The following is a 23,155-nucleotide window of genomic DNA, read 5'->3' on the forward strand; positions in this document are numbered from 1 at the left end:
CCAATTATTTGTAGGACATTGTTCACACATATCAAAGCAATATAACACTTTCTCTCTCGCTTATATTCTTGTTCATCAGCTTGCTTATATTTTTAACTGCTCTTGCACCAATCGGGTATTCAAGCTCGAGGGCTGAATTCCATTTAAACACTAGTTTGCTTTATCTTATTGTCAATTTCCATTATTAATCTTCATATTCATCAATTGGTATTTGGTGAAATCATGTATCCTTAAAACCACATTATAAGTTAATTGTTATCCAATTTTTAGGGTAAACAGTTTGGCGCCCACGGTGGGGTTAAGGATAATAGTGATTGCCTGGTATTAATTCGCATAACACACATTGTTTTACACATGTTCTCGTAAATGTCTTTGATTTTAGGAATCAACATGTCAAACTCTCAAGTAGCACCCACTCACACAGACAACGGCCTTGATCTTCATGCCGAGAACGAAAATATAGCTGCCCCGAGAAACGGAGTACCTCCAGTCAACCCCGATGGACCACCGGCCGTAGACCCAGTCGATGTCAGCTCCCACATTGCCATTAATGGGAATTTGGGCGTCGACCCTGAAAATAGCGTCCGCAGAGATGCTCGAGCAGCCGATCAGAACACACAAAGCGGTGAAGAAGGCGGAATTAGTGTCACGACCCAAACCGATGGGCCGCGACGGGTGCCTGAGTCCTGCCTGTCAAACACCCCTAAACATGCGTCTAAGATATGAACCTGAATAATATTTGCTGAATTACGAAAATAACATACATGAAGGAGACCTACCAATAAGGCATATGTACGTATACATGTAGAATACAGTGGGCGAGCCGGCAAGGCTGCTATAGACAACTATACATCCAAAACTGAAAGCCGACAAGGCCATATACAACCCAACTAGACATACTGTCTACAGACCTCTAATGGAAATATAACTGTATAATGACGGGACTGAGCCACGTCATACCCATATATATAAACATATCGTATCAAAATCAAAAGCAGCTCCAGATCGAGTGGAGCACGCCAACTCTCGCTGATCAGGGATCCTAGAAAGGGGAACCGTCAGCTTGCCTACCTGCACCTGCGGGCATGAAACGCAGACTCCGTGAAATAGGGTGTCAGTACGAAAAATGTACTGAGTATGTAAGGCATGAAAATTTGTACATAAAAGACATAGATGAAACATGAAATATAGAAACACGTCTTTAAATCTGAATAACTTTGTAAATTCTAAAACATTTATAATGTCATGCACGTGCGAATAAATGTCGTGCCATGCATAGGTATGAGTGTACATTATATCATCAAGCCACTAAGGGCATCCTGTCACACCTCCTTTTTCCGCGCCCCAGGGGGCGCAAGAGAGTTTTTTCCAATTAAAGGACAATCGAAACAGGATTTGTTTATTTATTTCAGAGTCGCCACTTGGGAGATTTAGGGTGTCCCAAGTCACCAATTTTAATCCCGAATCGAGGAAATGAATGACTCCATATTACAGTCTGCGTACCAGAAATCCGGATAAGGAATTCTGTTAACCCGGGAGAAGGTGTTAGGCATTCCCGAGTTCCGTGGTTCTAGCACGGTCGCTCAATTGTTATATTCGGCTTGATTATCTGATTTTATACAAGTATGAACTTATGTGCAAATTTTAACTTTTAACCGCTTTATTATTATTGTTTTTACAAGAATGTGAACATCGCTTAAAACACGTCTTTGGACTGCGTCACATGAAATGCACCCACAATCCGGAACGCATTTTATTTGATGTTTTGAGATTTGGATTTGGGTCGCATGAAATGCGCACCCGAGCTTAAGAAAGTAAATTATTAAACACGCGCCTAAAGAGACTATCGCGTTATTATTTCGCGGAGGTCGTGAAATTCGCTACACGAACCTCCTGAATTCTAAGTAATTTTAAACAAGTATTTACTGAGGGCTCCGCAATTTGTGTTTTTATTCGGCGAGGCTCATCTCATTCTTATTTTTTAAAAGGAATTTGCAACGTCATGGAAATGCATCTCATACCACGTCACAGTCAATGTACCCGTGATTAGAGACACATTTCGATTTCGTTGAGATTTGGATTTGGGTCACATAAATGTGCACCCGAGTTTAGGGAGATAACATTATTAAAGGCGCGCCTAAAGCAACTAGCGCATTATTATTTTTGGGTAGGGCCGTGAAATTTGCTAAACGACCCATCCCGGAATCTAAGTATTTAATACATATATTTTGCGAGGGCTCCGCAATTTGTACATTTTTATTTAGCGAAGCTCGTCTCTTTTTTATTTTTATTTTTATTATTATTTATTATTTTTTTTATATATTTTTAAAGGGATGCCATTTTTACGCTTTTAACCATACTAAACCTTACAGCTTCTTTACAACTAAAATCTCATAACTTGTTAGAAGTTTAATAAAAAGAGTTTTAGCGAATGAGTATTTCGGGAGTAGTAATAACATGTACTAATAATAAAAAAAATTTGAATGAACTAAGCGAAGTAAAGGACGAGCAAATTAACGTCAAACTTGTGTCATAGAACAACTAGTCAAACTTAATTACATGACATCAAACAAACAAGAATCACATAACGCAAAATGAGCAAAAATGCATACAATGAAACATAGGCAAAAAATTTCCATACCAATTTTTATATTGCATCTCAAACATTCAACGTAAAGTTTATTTATCTAATACATCGAGGTTTACTAACCTTTGCACCTCGACAAACTCAGAACGACAAACACGATTCCGACGGAACTCAAGCCGGACCTCTCTGACCGAAGAACAACGACGGAACCTCGGACAGCACCTCGACGTACCGGACCTCGACGAACCAAAGTCGACCTCTACGGAAAACAGAAAACTCGGCCAAGCAGGATCGAAGCAACCTACCGTTGCTCGGAAACGCAGCTACGACTGCTTGGAGGTTGACGACGTTGGACTGAAAATGGCGGACTGGTTCTGGAGGTTGACGACGTTGGACTGAAAATGGCGGACTGGTTCTGGAGGTTGACGACGGGGGGGAAACTGTTGGTCGTGGTGTTGGGTGGTGACGGGAGGCAGTGGTCGACGGAGGGAGCTCGCAACGGCAACAATGGCGGATTCAAGGAGGAGGAAGGCGATGGTCGTCACTGTCGCGACTGGTTTTAGTTACGACGGGGTGAGGGACTGACTTGTCGTGCTTTCCGGCGTTCGTTTGGACGGTGGTGGTTATGGGCGATGGAGGAGTTGGTCCGTGAGGGTGTCGGAAGGGATGGAGGGAACTCGTTTGGTCCCGTTTTTTGTTGGTTTTACAGTAGGGTTTGTTAGGCGTTGAGGAGGATGATGGGGTGGTGTTTGGTGATGGTTTTGTGGTGGTCGTGAGGCCGTTAATGGTGTTTGGGCGATGGTCTTTGGACGGTGGTGAGCCAGAGAGTTTGGACTGGTTTTTCCGTAGGTTTTTTTCGCTGGGTATTTGCTTCTTCTTCTTCTTGAAGAAGAAGCCTCCACAGTAGTCTCCTTTCCAAAATTTTTAAAGTCCGTTCTTTTTTCTAATTTTTTCCCAAGTCCCTTTTCGTTGGTCCCCCCTCTTTTCAAATTCTGTCCGTGTTTTTGTAATGGGTTTGCCCCAAAAAATGAGCCCACGCGTGGTGGGGTTCAAGGCATATGTTCCCCACGCGTGGTGGGGTTCCCCATGTGTCCTGGACACGGTTTATTATGGGTTAGGTCCGAAATTAGGCCTAAAACCGGGTAGTTTGAACCCGAATATTATTCTTTTGCCCGGACCCGAGAAATAGGAACACGTTGCTTAACTAGTCCTATGTAAGCAAAATAACTACCAAAAATAAGACTAGTATTCAAACAAAACTATATCTTTTTAAATATTTTTTCAAGATTTAAAATAGCTACAAAATATTAATAAAACTATTTTTGTAATTTTCGTTTTTTAAATATTAAGATAAAATATGAAGCAATATTTTTTGTATTTTCAAAGTTAAAATGACTATAGAATATTAATAAAACTATTTTTTTGTAATTTTCGTAAATATTAAGATAAAATATGAAGTAATATTTTTTGTATTTTTCAAAGTTAAAAATAACTATAAAATATTAATAAAACTATTTTTTTGTAATTTTCGTTTTTTAATAAAGACAAAAATATGAAGTAATATTTTTTGTATTTTTCAAAATTATAATGACTGCAAACATTAATAGAACTATATTTTTTGTAATTTTCGAATTTATATAAAGTACCAAAATAAAGTACAATTTTTTTGTATTTTTCAAGTTTATGAGAAATACATAAACTAAAATTATATATATATTTTTTGTGATTTTTCTTTTTGCAACGAAATAAAGTAAAATAGTTAAAATGACTATATTGGACCCAATTTCACATATTCACGCTAAAAATGTGAAAATTCTCGGGGAGGGTCAAAAATCACGTGCTTACAGCTGCCCCTCTTTGACTGGAAACACGAAGAGTTTTCCGACAAAGAACGACTAGACGTGTTTTTGACCCGACCATTACTTGGACGGACTACACTTAAGGAAAGGGAGGGAATGTGACCGAGCCCTGGTATCTGAGCTGCCTACATATAAATGGGTGAAATGCATGAAAAATACGTAAAAATCTCAATATTCCTTCAGGATAAAAAAATTTCAACTGCGTATTATTCTGGGACCCATGAACAGAAGATAATAATAATTCTCATGGGGAATCAGGAATATAGACACCCCTAGTATCTCTATAAATAGAGTAATTTATGGAAACTATGCGTTTGCTCGTTTTTTCAGTATAATTTGGACCATGCCAAAAGGAAGAAGGTATAGCCTTAACATACCTGAAGTAGGGAAAACTCCGTAAAATATTCCGTTGGAGAATCTTCGTTGATTGAACTTAGAACACAAAAAATCGGCTTTCTGAATCCTTGAACGAAATTGTTCTTGCTTCTTAAAAAATTATAAACAAAATTTGGCTTTGAATTCGTTGAAATTCTGGACGAAATTGCTTTTGAACGAAGCTTTTCTTTTGAAACGAAATTTGCTTCTGCTTCAACGTTTCCTTTGAGCTAAAGACATGGCTTCTGAACTTTAACTAAGGAATTGACTGATATAATAGCCCATGGATAATGCTTATAAGCAAGCATTATTTTGGTGAGACTTATCTTTAAGTCTTGCTTTTTAGTTACACTTCCATAACTAGCCACATGGCAATAATGACTAATGAGTCATTTTTTGTCACGGTGACTTTGTGCAACATTTTTTATGGGTATATTTTATAAATTTTTATCCTCTTATTAGTTAACTGGGTAATATCATGTTACCCGGTAATTAATCAATTACACGCATAATTTAAAAATTATCTCAAATTACTCAAAATTTTACTTATTTTTAATATACTTTATACATACTACTATGGTCATATGGTACCTTGCATGGTACTAGTTTATAATCATCGGGTATTATCGCTCGACCCATATTTTATCTCAAATTGGCCACTTTCAACGAAACTCGTTTTCTTTAATTCATGTACCCATTTATCCTTCATGACACTTCTTTATCGCTTGTTATAAATAATGTAAATACGTTAACCTCAAGATAATCTCATCCCCGAGTCTACGTCAATTAACTGAAGACGAAGATTTTAACGTACGAAAACACGAGATGTAACAATTAGCCTTCGAATGATATTTGAGATGTTGCAGACTCAACAAGCTGCGATAGCGCAACTTCAAAATCAGAAGCGAGCACCGAGCAGAATTGAGCTCCAAATATCACAAGAAGTTGTTCATAGAGCCGAACATGTACCTGAGAAATTGAACGCCAATGAATCGGGGAATGACCCCGCCATTATGAATATGCTCGAGGAGCTCACTAAACGGATAGAATTAGGAGAATAGAAAATCGAGGCAAATGATAAAAAAGGTAGAAACATACAACTCCCGGTTTGACCAAATACCAGGGGCACCACCGATTCTAAAGGGTTTGGATTCGAAGAAGTTCGTGCAGAAGCCTCTCCCTCCAAGTGCGGCTCCGAAGACCATCCCAATAATATTCCACATGCCATAAATTCCCAAATACAATGGGACCACTGACCCTAATGAGCATTTTACTTCTTATACATGCGTAATAAAGAGGAATGACTTAGAAGACAATGAGATTGAATCTGTTCTATTGAAAAAGTTTGGAGAGACTTTATCGAAAGGGGCGATAATATGGTACCACAATTTGCTGCCCAATTCCATAGATTCCTTCGCCATGCTTGCAGATTCGTTTGTAAAAGCACACGCTGGAGCAATAAAGGTTGTGACTAGGAAGTCGGACCTCTTCAAAGTGAGACAAAAGGACAACAAAATGCTAAGGGAATTCGTATCTCGGTTCTAGATGGAATGCATGGACCTACCCCCGATCACAGATGAATGGATTGTTCAAGCTTTTACTCAAGGTATGAACGAACGAAGTTTGATAGCATCACGACAACTAAAGCAGAGTTTAATTGAATACCAGTTGTATCCTAGGCCGATGTACATAATAGATACCAATCGAAGATCAGGGTCGAGGATGATCAATTGGGAACCCCTTCCGGTTCCGTTTACCCACATAGGCCCATCAGCCGAATTTAAAGGGACATCGACAGAGGACCCCGATCGAGCAGATATCAGTATCAACCATACAGCGCAGATCGTAGAAACAGCGGCCCAGATTGTAAACTCGTTCGAAATGATCGAAGGAATGATTGAGGACAGAGCTCCCGAGGGCTCATGAGTAAAATGGCTTCGATAAACATGTTGAGCCCACGGAAGCACCGCGACTATCAGAATACAACTTCAGCATCGATGCATCGGGTATTGTATCAGCCATTGGATGGATCAAGGATACTAGATGGACCAAGCCCCTATAGACAGACCCAACTCAAAGGAAACCTAATCAGATATGCAAATACCATGGTACCCAAGGTCACAAAACCAAAGATTGCAGACAGCTAAGGGAGGAGGTAGCTCGTTTATTCAACGAGGGTCACCTTCGAGAATTCTTAAGTGATCGAGCTAAGAATCACTTCAAAAATAGAGATCCAAACAGATAGAATGAGCAGGAAGAGCCGCAGCATGTGATTCACATGATCGTTGGTGGGTTCGATATTCCTCAAGGACCGATATTTAAACTCACCAAGGTGATATCACGAGGGATAGCGAACTCGGGACTACCTACTAGAAGAAACTTTGTCTTTCAACGATGAGGATGCAGAAGGGATCGAACAACCTCACAACGATGTACTGGTAATATCTATCCTTATGAATAAAATTCAAGTTAAATGTGTGTTGATTGATCCAGGTAGCTCGGCAAATATTATTCGATCAAGGGTCATAGGGCAACTCGGCCTCCAAGATCAAATCGTGCCCATAGCTCGGGTACTTAACGGCTTCATTATGGCAAGTGAAACCACCAAAGAGGAAATTATTTTGCTAGTAAATGTGGCCGGTACCATCCAAGAAACGAAGTTCCATGTGATCGAAGGTGACATGAGGTACAACACATTACTCGGGAGGCCCTGGATTCATAACATGAGGGTAGTACCCTTGACACATCATCAAGTCCTGAAGTTTCCAACATTCCGAAGGAATCAAAACGGTTTACGGTGAACAACCCGCCTCCAGAGAAATGTTTGCAATCAACGAAGTGGTACCGGTATCGGTGCTTTCATTAATAAAGGGGTCGGAGTCAAAGGGAAAGCAACAAGTCAAATAGCAATCACAGTCGCTGGCCTCGTCCCGATCGGGGGAGTAGGAAATTTTTTAGGATAATGATTATATGTTACCTCGAACATTCATAATCCCCGATGATTCTGATGCAACAAAATCAACGGCCAAAGAGCTTGAACAAATCATATTGATCGAACATCTGCCCGATCGAAAGGTACACCTGTGCACGGGGTTAACCCCTAAGCTCAAGGAAAAACTCATTAAATTCCTTATAAAAAAAATATGGATTGTTTTGCTTGGTCCCACCTTGACATGACAGGGATCCTACCAGAGATTACTACCCATCGATTGAGCTTGGACCCAAAGTTCCGACCGGTAAAGCAAAAGAGAAGGCCCCAGTCCGAGGTTAAGCATGCATTCATCAAGGACGAGGTAACCAAACTTCTCAAAATAGGGTCTATTCGGGAGGTAAAATATCTCGAATGGCTAGCAAACATAGTCATAGTCCCTAAAAGGGGGAATAAACTTAGAATGTGCGTAGACTATAACGATTTAAACAAAGCATGCCCTAAAGATTTCTTTCCTTTGCCGAATATCGATCGCATGATCGATGCCACAGTTGGTCATGAGATCCTTAACTTTCTCGACGCCTAATCCGGGTACAATCAAATACAAATGAACTCGGAGGATCAGGAAAAGACTTCGTTCATCACTAAATACGGCACCTATTGTTATAACGTGATGCCGTTTGGACTAAAAAATGTTGGTGCTACTTATCAATGCCTAGTAAATCGAATGTTCGAAGAACAAATAGGTAAATCAATGGAGGTTTATATTGACAATAAGTTAGTTAAGTCCTGGAGCAGAGGACCATTTAAAACATTTGCAGGAAACCTTCGACATACTGAGAAAATATAACATGAATCTCAACCCAGAAAAATGTGCATTCGAGGTCCGTTCAGGCAAGTTCCTTGGCTTTATGGTATCAAATCGAGGAATTGAAATCAACCTCAATAAAATCAAGGCAATCGAAGACATCATAGTTGTTGATAATGTCAAGGCTGTACAAAGGTTAACAGGACGTATAGACGCCCTAGGTTGATTTATTTCGAGGTCCTCAGATAGGAGCCACCGTTTTTTCTCACTACTTAAGAAGAAGAGCAATTTTTCATGGTCCCCTGAATGTCAACAACCCTTGGAGGAACTCAAACGATACATGTCGAGCCCGTCATTGTTTCACACCCCGAAAGCGACGAGCAACTCTACTTATACTTAGCAGTCTCGAAGATAGCAGTAAGTGGGGTCTTAGTTCGAGAAGAACAAGGTACGCAATTTCCTATTTACTATGTTAGTCGGACCTTAGGTGAGGCCGAGACCTGGTACCCATACTTGGAAAAATTAGCATTCGCTTTAATAAGCGCCTCTAGGAAATTAAAATCATATTTTCAATGTCATCCAATTTGTGTTGTAACCACCTATCCCCTTCCCAACATTTTGCACAAGCCCGAACTCTCGGGTCGATTAGCCAAATGGCCCATCGAGATCAGCGGGTATGATATCGAGTATCAATCCCGAATGGCCATCAAGTCTCAAATCTTGGCAGATTTCGTGGCCGACTTCATGCCAGCTCTCGTACCCGAGGTTGAAAAGGAACTATTATTAAAATCGGTTACATTATCGTAGGTGTGGACCGTCTTCACAGACGGCACTTCAAACGTGAAAGGGTCCAGGCTAGGCATCGTTTTGAAGCCGCCCACAGGTAATATTATTAGACAATCTATCAAAACTTCAAAATTAACTAACAATGAGGCCAAGTATGAGGCCATTATTGCATATCTCGAGCTAGCTAAGAGCTTGGGAGTGGAGGTCATCAAGGCCAAGTGTGACTCCCAACTTGTGGTAAATCAAGTCAACAGAACTTTCGAGGTTCGAGAAGATCTAATGTAGAGGTACTTGGACAAATTACAAGTTCCTATACATCTATTTAAAGAAAGGACCCTACAGCATGTACCTCGAGAACAAAATAGCGAGGCCGATGCCCTTGCAAATTTGGGATCATCGATTGAAGACGACGAACTTAGCTCGGGGACTGTCGTACAAATTTTGAGGATAGTAATCGAAGAAGGACACGCCAAAATAAACTCCACAAGTCTAACCTGGGATTGGAGGAATAAGTACATCGAATACCTAAAGAACAAGAAGCTTCCATCGAATCCTAAAGAATCGAGGACTCTACGTACGAAGGTCGCACGGTTCATATTAGCCGAGATGGAACAATGTACAAGAGAATGTTTGATGGACCGTTGGCAAAATGTTTGGGACTAGGAGACACCGACTACGCTCTAGGGGAAATTCACAAGGGCACTTGCGGAAATCATTCCGGTGTCGGGTCATTGATTCACAAAGGCATCAGAGCAGGCTACTATTGGGCCAATATGGAAAAAGATACAAAAGAATTCGTTCGAAAGTGCGACAAATGCCAAAGGTATGCGTCGATGATTCACCTACCCCGAGAGCAACTCCACGCAGTCCTATCCCCATGGTCGTTCATGAAATGGGGAATGGATATCATCACCCCCTATTATCAGCCCAAGTAAAGCTTAATTCATTTTGTTTATGACTGATTATTTTTCTAAGTGGGTTGAAGCACAGGCCTTCGAGAAAGTTAGAGAAAAAGAAGTCATATACTTCATCTGGACCACATTATATGCCGATTCAGGATGCCTGCCGAGATCATATGCGACAATGGAAAAAATTCATCGGCAGCAAAGTGACAAAGTTTCTTGAAGACCATAAAATAAAAAGGATCATGTCAACGCCGTATCATCCTAGTTGGAACGGATAGTCTGAATCGACAATCAAGACCATCATACAAAATCTAAAGAAAAGATTAAACGACGCTAAAGGAAAATGGAGAGAAATATTGCCTAAGGTCTTTTGGGCATATCGAACAATGTCGAAATCCAGTACGGGGGCAACACCATTCTCTTTAGTCTATGGTGTCGAGGCTCTAATCCCGGTCAAAGTCGGGGAACCTAGCTTCAGGTTTTGGTATGCAAAGGAAGAGTCAAATCATGAGGCTATGAATACGAGTCTCATTCGAATGGCCGCACAGAAACGGCGGATCGAAAGGTATTACAATCGAAGATCCAATCTTCGACACTTTAAAACCGGGGACTTAATTCTGAGAAAGGTCACCCTCAATACTCGAGACCCAAATGAAGGAAAACTTGGCCCGAACTGGGAAGGTCCATATCAGGTCCTCGATATCGTCGGAAAAGGATATTACAAACTTGGCATGATGGACGACGATCAATTACCAAACAATTGGAACTTATCATTCCTCAAACGATATTACTATTAAGGTATGGTCTTTTCCATTTTTGATTATATTTTATGCTATCCAATTGCAAGTGTTCAATTAAAGACGTCGATGGATTCTTCATCACAAAGTCCTTAGGTTTGAAAGCACGCGTTGCACTCTTTTTCCCTTAGACCGATTTTTGTCCCAAATGGGTTTTTACGGCGAGGTTTTTAATGAGGCAACCATTGCTCGTGCTAACTTAGAACAATTCAACAGTATCCGAGGCTCATTTACAATCAACCTCGAATACTGGGGGGCATCACCCTCGGATGTCTACTTTGTTGCAAGAAAGATACTTCGTGTCAACTGGGTCTCGATAGATAAAATTTTGTAAGGGCCAAACGGTCAAACGAACCATGCCCATGTAGATTACTCGAGCCCTAAAGGAAAACATGTACACATGTATAATCTATTGAGAGAAAGATTTTTCCTTTCTAAATATTTCATGCCTTAGAGAAATTTTTACTTTACAATTTCATACTTCTGGTCTATTGTGGAAAAAGGCTAAGGGCTGATCACAACTGAAGTTCAAACAACTTACCCCATACTCGGGGACTACCATCCAAAAAGTCGACGTAATTGAATTATTAGAGTCTCGAGATCATAAGATCTTAAAAAGGCGACCCTCGGTTTTTTAGGCCACGGCCACCCGACTTGGGGACTGACACTTCAACAAGTTCGAAGTATGATCGAGAAATAATCCCAAGAGGCAAATTTCAAGTTAAAGGCTACGGCGAAACTGAAATGGTTCAAAAATGTCCGAATTCCATTATAAAACAGGCCTTTGAATATTTTCATAAAACCGATTTAAAAAAGTTTACCCTCGGCAAAATTGCAAAGAGTTTCAATCACATCAACCCTTGAAAACCCTAAGGGGTACCGAATTGTTCGAACTCTCGAACCATTTCCTCTGTTTCATACTAAAGGCATTACAAAACAAAGGGTTTCGACATCATCAGCCCTCGAAAACAGTGGAATATGAATACAATTTTATCTCATGCTAAGGCATAACAAACTTTTATGTGATTAACTTTTTAAGCCAAAAGGGGTAGAAAGCCTTATATATATTAAAACGATCGTTCTACAAAGGCCACATCGGCCTAATACAAGATCCTAAGGGCAATCTTTTACTTTGAGCTCGAAGGATCATCCTCACTCAATAAAAACCTAAGGGTTACCTTACTTCAAGTTCGAGTAAATACTCACTCGAAACCAGTTCGGTCTCGGTCCAAAATTGCCTAGACCTCGAATCTATGAATGCAACCTCGTAAGGCATCAATAAAAAGAAGACAAAGCAAGGGAAATAGGAAAAACGACAGATTCAGAAAAGAAAGGAAAATTTTTATATACCAAAGTTTTTCTTACAAGGGCCATATGGCCCGATCAAAAACTCTTTACAAAGGACAAAACAGCCTTAAAAAGAAACACTATTGATCCTAAAGACTTAATCTTCACCAGGAGCAACACCTTCACCCTCGGGATCCTCTCCGCTCCCGGATCCACTCATGCTCCCGAAATCATCATCATTAGAAGAGACCAACGTTTTGGCTTTAGCTTCAAGCTCTTTTGCATCTTTGATCTCGGCAGTAAGATTGAAGCTATGAGCATGGATCTACTCGAGAGTTTCCCTTCGAGACTGGCACTTGGCAAGTTCGGCGGCCCGGTATACTTGAGTCTGAGCAATATCAGCAACATCCTTTGCTCGAGCTTAAGCAGCTTTGGCGTCGGATCGGTAAACGGCCACGATTGCCTCAGCATCAGCCTTAGCCGTTTTAGCTTTAGATTTTGCCACTACAAGTTCTGTGACCAACCGAGCCTGGAGCTCTTCGATTTTCTTGGCTTGCACCAAGTTCTTCTCTTTCATACCTTGGAGCTAGCTTTCAACCGAGGATAACTGAGCTCGAATAGTCTCTTTCTCTGAGGCAAGGCGGTCCATATTTTGCTTTCACTCTATGGTTTCCGCCTTCACCACATCTACCTCTCCACGGAGTTCCATGATAGTTTTGTGAAATTGCTGGACCTTTGAGATCGAATTGTTAGCCACCTTTAACGAACTGAGGCCATGAGCTTCTAAGACTTTATTTACCTGCTCGGTCAGTTCGTTCTGTTCTTTCTGAGCCGTAGCCAGTTCAGCTCGGAGGCCCTTGATTTCTTCTTCTTTTCGCCCACTGGAAAGTTTAAAGGCTTCTCCTCGGTAAGCCCCTGGATATCAGCCTCATAACGGCTCAGTTCCTCTCAGAATCGGAGGAAAGCTTCATGATGAAGCACCGAAGCTTGCAAAACATGGAAGGGAAAAATTATACTAAGGGAGAAAAACTTAAGTACAAAAATGGATAGAAGAATCAGAGTTTACCTGGCTTAAAGCTTGTTGGACTTCGTTGAAAAGACAGGGAACTCCTACCACGTCCATTGGGGACCGATCCTCCTCTATGACCAAACCTAGGAGGTAACTGGCCATCCCTACGGGGGCGCCAAGTACACAAGCATCTTCCGCGATCGAGATCACAATAGTTATTTTGCACCCAGGATCGATACTGGGAGTCGGGAATTGGTCGGTCAGTTTAAAACTCGAGGAAGCCTCACCCGAACTTTTTCTCGGAATCTCCGGCTTGCCCGAACTGGAGACGTTTTCTATCCCGACAAATAAACCACAGAAGAGATGCTCCTCTCCATGAGTTCCTTCTCCGTGATAAGTTTCCACGACTTGAGCATCGCATATCAAAGAATCGGATACTGGAGGGAACACAGGGGAATCCCCAATCTCTATTGCCCTCCGAGGATCTTTTGAAGCACTGCCTCCATTTTGGGGAGCCTCAAGCTCGTTCTCTGTACCAGCATCTATCGCCTCTTCAATGTCCTCTTTGCCCCGAGGCAAAACACCTTCGATTCCTTCCGGGTTGGGGATTTGGTGCAAAGTCTCCTTCCTGACCTCATTAGGGCCACGTCGATCAACGTCAATCTCCACTGGCTTCAAAGCCCTCCGAGCCTTGGTACTAGTGCGTGCACGGGCTATAAGCCCGGAATCATCTTCATCTTCTCCTTCTTGCTCACCCTCTTTGGGCTCCTCTCGTAGCGTGAGGACTAAGTCCATAGTCAAAGGGATGACATTCCCCCTACGGGATCGCCTCTTTTTTGGCTTTTGCTCGTCCAATGTCGTAGAGCTCGAAGCCTCCTTCCTTTTCGCTCTTTCTTCTATTTTGGAACAGATGGCTGGGGAATATTTTCTACATCACCTAATGTGGGCCTCATCGGCACATCCTTCCCGAGACCTACGAAAAAAAAAGTAAAATCCAGGGAAAATTTGGATAACGATCAGAATTGTCAAGACAAGCGAAAACTTACCATGATTTCGGGCCTCCGATGGACCCATCGACAACTCGCACCATGCGCGTTCAGCTTGTTTCAATGTCGATACTAGACTCATGACCCATTCTTAAGATGGGAAATTGCACCTTGCATCCAGGCAACGGCTGCACCAAATGAAACATCAGTAAGGGAGGAAGAAAAAAAAGAAGATAATAAGCAAGAGTTAAGAAATAGAGTTATACTCGCATTTCATGTTCCATTTCTCTGGAAATGGCATGCTTTTGGCTGGGATCGGGTACGAGGTTTTTACTCGGACAAATCACCCATCCAACCTCGGTCCTTGTCCTCATCCATGCTAGAGAAAACTGACTTGGAGGACCAGCGTTGAAGCTTTATGAGCCCCCCTCGATAAAGATGGGGGTCGTATAAGCGTATGAGATGGTTGAGGGTAAAGGGAAGCCCATCGACTTGGCCCACAACGAAGCGGAGCACTGTTACTATCCTCTCCTTGAAGAAGTCCACGATAATCGGATCCAGAGGACCCAATGTGAAAGGGTAAGTGTAAACACTCAGAAACCCCTCCACATGCGTAGTGATTGACTCTTCGGGCGAGGGCACCACCACGTGCTTATCTACCCAGTTGCAATCCTTTTTAACTTGCTTTAAAAGGCCACTGGTGATTGTGCATGTGTACCTTGACATTGGCTAACATCGTCCCGGAACCAAGAGGTCTTTTCAACTTTGAAATCAGAGTTAAGGACACACGGCGGAGCAAAGAATTCTTCAGGGAGTGGCTCTGTCGCTGGTTGCTCGCCGGCCAGTTTGGACGAGGAAGCTTTTTATTTCTGCGGCACATTTTTGACGTTTTTGCCATTTTGGGTTTGAGTTTGAAGAAAGAAGAAGAATATAAGACTTGGTGTTTTGAGAAAAGGTTGACACAAAACCAGAAGATTTTATAGAACGGAAAAATTTGAAAGATATAAAAAGCTTTAAAGATTAGAAGAAATTGAAAGTAAAGTTTGAATCAATGAGAAAAAGGCCTATTTATGGGTTTTACGGTGACAGTTAGAAACCACTAGTGGCTGACCATCAATTGGCACACATTTAATGCCTGGGGAACTGCATCGATGGGACGTTTCGGTCACATCTACCGCTTACGTTACGGAAATGAAGTCATGACAAGTCGAGGATCGAAGACTCAATTTGTTTTTTGTCGTTACTCTCTAATAAAACGAGGGGACTATCTGTGTATGGATAAAATCGGGCTCACTCGATTTTACTGATTTATCGAGACCAATGTGAAGGATCAAAAATCGATCCCGTAATAGATCGAACCGAGGCACGAGGACAAAGTACCGAGTTCGAGATTTGGGGTACCTATCAAGATCGAGGCCGGTGGTGATTGAGATAAAATGAGATAGAGGTATAACAGAAAGGTGAGATATCCGTGACTGGTCAAAGATCATGGCGGAAATCTCGAAACGGATCAAATTAAGGACAGTTAATTAGCTAATCGTGGGATTTCCTTCTGTAATTAGAATTATACCATAATTAGGATTCCTCTACTATATAAAGAGGATTTCCAATTATTTGTAGGACATTGTTCACACATAGCAAAGCAATATAACACTCTCACTCGCTTATATTCTTGTTCATCAGCTTGCTTATATTTTTAACTGTTCTTGCACCAATCAGTTCGAGGGTATTCAAGCTCGAGGGCTGAATTCCATTCAAACACTGGTTTGCTTTATCTTATTGTCAATTTCTATTATTAGTCTTCATATTCATCAATTTGTATTAGGGGAAATCACGTATCCTTAAAACCATATTATAAGTTAATTGTTATCTGTTATAAAACAATAAAAAAAGAAGAAGAGTATTGCAGAGAAAAGTAGTGAGAGAGAATTCTTATTGATTTTGAGATGAGTTACAATAGAATATGACCCTTCTATTTATAGGGAAAGAGTGACTTAGACACCAAGTAAAATCCCTAAAATCTCTCTAAAATATAGACATTCACCATAAATAAAATTCTATTTATAACACTCCCCCTTGAGTGTCTATTCAACAGATAATGTACCTCGTTAAAACCTTAACTAAATAAAACCCAGTGGGGAAAAAATTCTAGAGAAGGAAAAAGAGTACACATATCTAACAATACGCCTTTTTGGTTGCCTCGTTAAAAACCTTGCAAGGGAAACCTAGTAGGACAAAACCTTGTAAGGGAAAAAGAGTACAACATGTATTAACTCCCCCTGATGAGAGCATCAATTCACATCTTTAAGCATTTGCATTCTAATCTTGTGCACCATCTTCAAAAGATCTTTGGTAGAGATTTGATTAACAAATCAGCCATATTAACTTGAACGAATTTGTTTCACCTTGAAATCAGCATCCCTAATAGATGTATTGTCTTCATATGATCTTGTTGGAATCGTCAGTTCAATATCTTCACATAGAGGTGATAAATCTTGCTATCATATTATCATGCCTATAGTTATAGCAAGATACATTTGTGCACAAATTGCACTGAGGAAGTAGTACTTCAAGATCAAGAATTGTATATGCTTCAAGCAACTTAAATCCTTCATAGATTGTCATATAAGTTAAGTTATATAAGCCATATAATAGACTTTAGATGCATATCAAGTTTTCGTGTCATGCTAGACATATAAGATATCGAAAACTGATTGCACATACCATTGACTTTATACTTTCAAGTGTTTGAACTACATGTCCAAAACCACATGTCTTTCATATTAAACCAATTCTATTTGAATTGTGTATCGTCTATTTGGCCAATATTTTTGTATCTGTCTCGACAGTCTTAAGATCCTCATCTATACTTAGCACTATGATAGATGTCGTTGACGAATATTTTATATCGATTCCAACATTTTTTCATAGAGACATAACATATAGATCTCTTCATTCATATATTCAGGTACCTGAACCTCTCCTAAGATTTTATGAAGTATTATGTCATGTGATTTTCTAGATCACTTGCCTCCTTTATTATGATCATTTGCTCATCTTCTTTATCAAGAAGTTATTTGAAATCGATATGTCTATACGCTTTAAGCACACCATACACTTTGTCCTTCTAGGACTTATTCTAATAGGAACATTCAGTGAGAATATAATTACTTTCTTTGGGTCAGCAAATGCGTCTGGCATGCTTTGCAATATATTGCACATGAATTATATTTTATGAACTTCAAGTTCATATTATTTTATTCAAGGATCTAGATGTACAAATGATAATTCATTCTACGTAACTTTTTCTCAACTGTTTATCATGTCTCTCCCTCATGTTAGAAAAACTAACTTGTTTCCTCAACTTTGAGAACCTATCTTTGTGTGTTATAGTGTTAATCAAAATGTACACTGCACATCAATAATAATAAGATGGGATTATTTGGTTCCTGACCCTGAACCACTTGTGAGGGGAGAATGTAATATACTTTCGTATATAACCTATATCAAACTGATATAGATAACTTTGTTCTCATAAGCAATAGTTTAGCTATTAAGTGGAGGCACTCAATAAATTATTTTGATAAGCCAATTGTGATGTAAACCAACTTATCAAGATGAACTTCTTGAATAGAAAATCTGGAAATTATGCTCGAAATTAAATTATTGAGCAAGTTACCTCGCAAAATACCATGTTGTGGGTTAATAATAATTGCATATGTAACCATCTCACAGATGCATCTTATGTGGTATACATGCAAGGTGAACGGTCTCATATTCACTTTTGATATTTCCAGCATTCACGGGATTCAATCCCAATTTTAGTTGGTCTATTAATTAATAAGAACAAGCAATGTAAGAGCATTCGTAAAGAACTTTCTAGTTCTTTAATATTTACCCATGTGAATTCTCTATTATTTTTGCACATCATACTTAAATTGATATGGCTAAACCAATTATGCCATCTGAATAAATTATCAATATTAATAAGCTTCAGGTTTACACCATGACGTGTGCAATTATCAATAAACTCCAAGTTTATTATGATATGGGTTTTTATATTAATAAACATCCACTTTAGTGTGGTATTCTTTTATTTGTATAGTACAAAGTGGAAAATAAAGTGGGTAGCTTTTCACATGCATATTATCCCGCTACAAGTTGTACTAATAGAAGATATTATCTCTTTCCTTTATTTATAGTCTCAATATAATCAACCGCTTTCGCATATACTTTGGAAACTGAATAAGTTTCTTTGAGACTTACTACAACACAATACCTTATTAGTAATTAATTGTGTTTCTCCAAAATAGTATAATTGGTCTTGCAGAGTTCTCAATTAGTTTTGTAGTACCACATATTCATCAACATCGATATAGTGAATATCTCTTTTAAAGAGAAAGTTATACCATTATGGTTATGGTTAAAATTATATGCAAGATCTGTTTTTTGCATTACCGTTATCTTTTAATAATCACAATGCAAAAATATTTTGGCGTACAATAAGTACGTGACCAATGACCATTTATGTCATAATAATGACATTATTTTCTTATATCATCTCAAACCTCCTTGTAGAGGTGAGTGTGGTATATTCACTACCACTAGCACGTTCATATTCTTCCAAAAATGAATATGTATTAATAAATCACATGTTGTCACATTCACATCATGAATGGACCATAATCATTTATATGTGCTTTACAAAATCTCATGTCAAATCGATGACAAACATTACTTTTACAGAGTGAAGAATTATTTTGAGAATCCTAATGTTTTCATTATCACAATGATGATTATTATAATTTCGTATATTACCACGTCCACATCCGTTGATACCTTCATGGTAATAATTTTGTCTTCTTTCAGACTTATCACATATTGCTACCACATTCTCTTAAGAGAATGAGAATGAAGCAAATTCAATAGGACGGGTTTCCACTTCTTGTGCTCACGATCATGCATGACTTTAATCATGGAAAGACATAGAAATTTTACCACTTTGAGTGGTTATAATTTCTTATTAACTCCATTAGAGTTATAATCAAATTTATTTTCTATTCTTGTATTTAAAATCAAATTATAGAATAAAAGAGAAAAATATGGTAAAATACATACCTTAAATCCAGAATTTAATCATGAAGGAAGTTCATGGAACAATTGACAATCATTATGCCCAATCTCAAAGCTTCTACTCAATTGGTTAGAGTTTCGTGTTGATAACGTGTTATAAAACAATAAAGAAAAAGAAGAGTATTGCAAAGAAAAGTAGGGAAAGAGAATTCTTATTGATTTTGAGATGAATTACAATAGAATATGACCCCTCTATTTATAGAGAAAGAGTGACTTAGCCACCAAGTAAAATCACTAAAATCTCTCTAAAATATAGAAATTCACCATAAATAAAATTCTATTTATAACATGTGATGACCCAAAGGGTTATCTTTTGTTTTAGAATCCGAATTCAGGTTCCGAGGCCTTGAAAACCTCATTTTCTTTTTTCTCGATTTGTGTGCGTAGTCTGGGCGCATTTCTGGAAAGCCCTCATGTGAAATTTAAGAAGAATATTGAATTTTGCTTTTAAAATTAATTAAAGTTGACTTTGATTAACGTTTTTGATAAACAGATCTGACCCGTGATTTGACGGTCCAGTAGGGTCCGTAATAAAATATGGGACTTGGGAATATGCCCGGAATCGAAGTCCGAGACCCCTAGCCCGAGAAATGAATTTTTGAATAAAATTGTTTGTTGGAAAATATAAGGAATTTTAGAAATGGAATAGTGTGTGATCTCGTTGGTATCGATCCCGTATCTTGATTTCGGAGAGTACAAGTTTGATATGGTATTTTAGCCGTGTCATTGAAATTTGGTGAGAAACGGAAGAGATTTGATGTGATTCGGACCCTTGGCTGAGAAAATAGAAATTCCGAACTATCTTGAGAATTTCATGAGTTTTGGTGTTAAATTCATTGTTTAAAATGTTATATTGGCGATTTGATCGCACGAGCAAGTCTGTATAATATTTTTAGACTTTGTGCATGTTTGGTTTGGAGTCCTGAGGGCTCGGGTGAGTTTTGGATCGGCCACGGGGAATTTTGGACTTAGAAAATTTATTGCTGGTACGCTTCAACTGTTGCAGGCCTCTGATTTCGCAATTGCGAGATCAGGTTTCGCAATTGCAACCTTCACAGGCTTGGCAATTGCGAGCCTTTCATCGCAAATGCGATCAAAAGGCTGGGCCAGCATATTTCGCAAATGCGAAGGGAGTCTGGGGAGGGAAAGGAATGCAAATGAGATCATTTGTTCGCAATTGCGAGGTCTGTGATAGCAAATGCGGCACTTTCCTCGCATTTGCGAAGGCAGCAGGAATTGTGAAGGCTTCACAATTGTGATATCCCTTTAGCAATTGCGAGCTTCGCAAATACGACATCTGCAGCTGTGTAAAACATAATTTAGACGGGATTTTGAACTCATTTCTCAAATTTTCAAACCCTAAGCTTCCATAGGCGATTTTCCAAAGAAGAGTTCTTCCCCAAATCATAGATAAACAATTTCTAACTCATTTCTTTCAATGTATTCCGTCTTTTTACAAGATTCCATTACAAAATCTAGGGTTTTTCATGGGAAATTGGGTGTTTTTGGGCAAAATTTAGGAATTTTGAAATTTGGGGATTTAGATTTCAAAACCAATTGCATATTTGGGCTCGTGGGTGAATGGGTAATCGGGTTTTGGCCCGAACATCGAGTTTTGACCCAGCGGGCCCGGGGTCAGTTTTTGACTTTTTGGGAAAAATGTTGAGAAATTTATAATTGAGCATGGGGATTAAGTTCTTTAGTATTTATTGATGTTATTAAGTTTATTATGACTAAATACAAGCGTATTGGAAGTGGAATCGAGAGGTAAAGTGGTAATTGAGGCTTGACTTTTGGCTGTGGAATCGAGGTAAGTGTTTAGTCTAACCTTAGCTTGGGGAATAGGTGTAGTTGTCTTATTTTCTATGTGTTAGTATTGAGTACGACGTATAGGTGTGGTGAAGAGTATCTATATGTTGGTGTCGAGTATGTAAGTGAGTCTTATACTGTGACTATGGTGTCTCTTATTACGTACTGTTTGTGCTTAAATTGATGATTATCCATGTTGAACAAGTTTTATGATATTTTCTTGGTATTGGATCATTGTTGAGTATTGACTCAAGTTGAGACTTATTTTGTGAAGTTAACTGTTGAAATGGGATTTGTTATTGTTGATTCCCTTGCCGGGATGTTATTGTTTCTATTGTTTGGGTGAGGAAGAGTGTAAAGCACGAAGGGTGATGTCGTGCACGATATTGTGAGTGAGTGTTAATGCACGAAGGGTGATGCATACCATATTCTGTAAGTGTTAATGCATGAAGGGTGATGTTGTGCCATGATTTGAGAGAGTTAAAGCACGAAGGGTGATGCCATGCCATTTTCTGTTGATTCTTAGGGTGAGGACGAGAGTAAAAGCACGAAGGGTGATGTCGTGCACATGTTACTATGTTATTGTTTCTGTTGGCTCAGAGTATGATGGTATTTTGCTTCTTTAGTGTTTACTGTCAGAATTTGATATTCCCCTCAGTATGTTTCCCCTTCCCGTTATATTTGTTAAATTCTTGTTATTATTGTTTTTCTCGTATATGATTTAATTGCACGGGTTTATATTATTGTCGTGTCTTAGCCTCGTTACTACTTCACTGAGGTTAGGCTCGACACTTAACAATACATGGGGTCGGTTGTACTTATACTGCACTCTGCATTTTCTGTGCAGATTTCGGTGCCAGACCTCGTGAGTAGAGTTTGGGTTGCTGCCTTCAGTCTACGGGAGACCCAAGGTAGATTTGTTGGCGTTTGCAGACCCTAGAGTCCCCTTTTTCCCCATTTTGGATTTCCTGTCTCTTTCTATTTTGAGAACAGATGTATTTCTTTTAAACCTATGTTTGCAGAATCTCTTAGATGTTCGTGGATTGTGACACCAGATCATTGGGGTAGTCGTGTATAAGAGTTGTTGAACTTTTATAATATTTCCGCACTTTATCTATGTTTTGATTTAGCTATTATTTATTTATGTTCTGTTTAATAATTAATGTGGTAAAACGGTATATATCGGCTTGCCTAGCTTTCAAGAGTAGGCGTCATCACGATCCCAACGGTGGGAAATTCGGGTCGTGACAAGTTGGTATAAGAGCACTAGGTTTTCTAGGTCTCACAATTCACGAACAAGCTAGGTAGAGTCTGAGGGATCGGTACGGAGACGCCTGTGCTTATCCCCCAAAGGTTATAGAGTTTAGGAATAACTTCACATTTATTCTTCTCTGTCGTGCGATTTGACTTTTCAATGCTAATTGAACTTCTACTCTATTGTTTCGCAGATAGCGAGAACACGTACCGCTTTATCCGCTGATCAGCAGCCCGAGCCCCCAGTGGCAACATTTATGAGGGGAAGAGGACGAGGCTGAGGCTATGCTAAAGGCTGATGTAGGGGCAGGGGCAGGGCTCAGCCTAGAGTTCGAGCAGCAGCACCTGCAGCAGAGCCACAGGTGGAGTTTGATGATGAGGTTCTGGCTCAGACCGTTCCGGCAGGGCTAGCTCAGGTTCCCGAGGGGTTCATCGCTACCTCGATACTTTAGGATACTTTGGTCCGTCAAGTGGGCCTTATGGAGAGTGTCACTCAGGCAGGCATACTTCCTGTTGCACCAACCGTCTCTCAGGCTGGGGGAGGAGCACAGACTTCTGCTACTAGCACTCCGGAGCAGATGGCTCCCCAGTTCCAGACTCCAGCAGCTCAGCTAGAAGTGGCTTAGCCAGT

General features: G+C 39.7%; 1 protein-coding gene across 1 annotated transcript in view; it reads left to right on the plus strand.

Moving 5' to 3' along the window:
* The window catches only part of LOC104237263 (uncharacterized), a 31,063-nt gene extending 8,868 nt beyond the window's left edge, over positions 1-22,195 (plus strand). The window contains exon 3 of the mRNA XM_070161891.1: positions 22,118-22,195. Coding sequence (XP_070017992.1) covers positions 22,118-22,139 — 22 coding nt within the window. The 3' untranslated portion in view covers positions 22,140-22,195. The remainder of the gene's footprint in view (positions 1-22,117) is intronic.
* Positions 22,196-23,155: the final 960 nt, after the last annotated feature.

Source organism: Nicotiana sylvestris, chromosome 1, assembly GCF_000393655.2.
Source record: "Nicotiana sylvestris chromosome 1, ASM39365v2, whole genome shotgun sequence".
NCBI classification, from domain to species: Eukaryota; Viridiplantae; Streptophyta; class Magnoliopsida; order Solanales; family Solanaceae; genus Nicotiana; species Nicotiana sylvestris.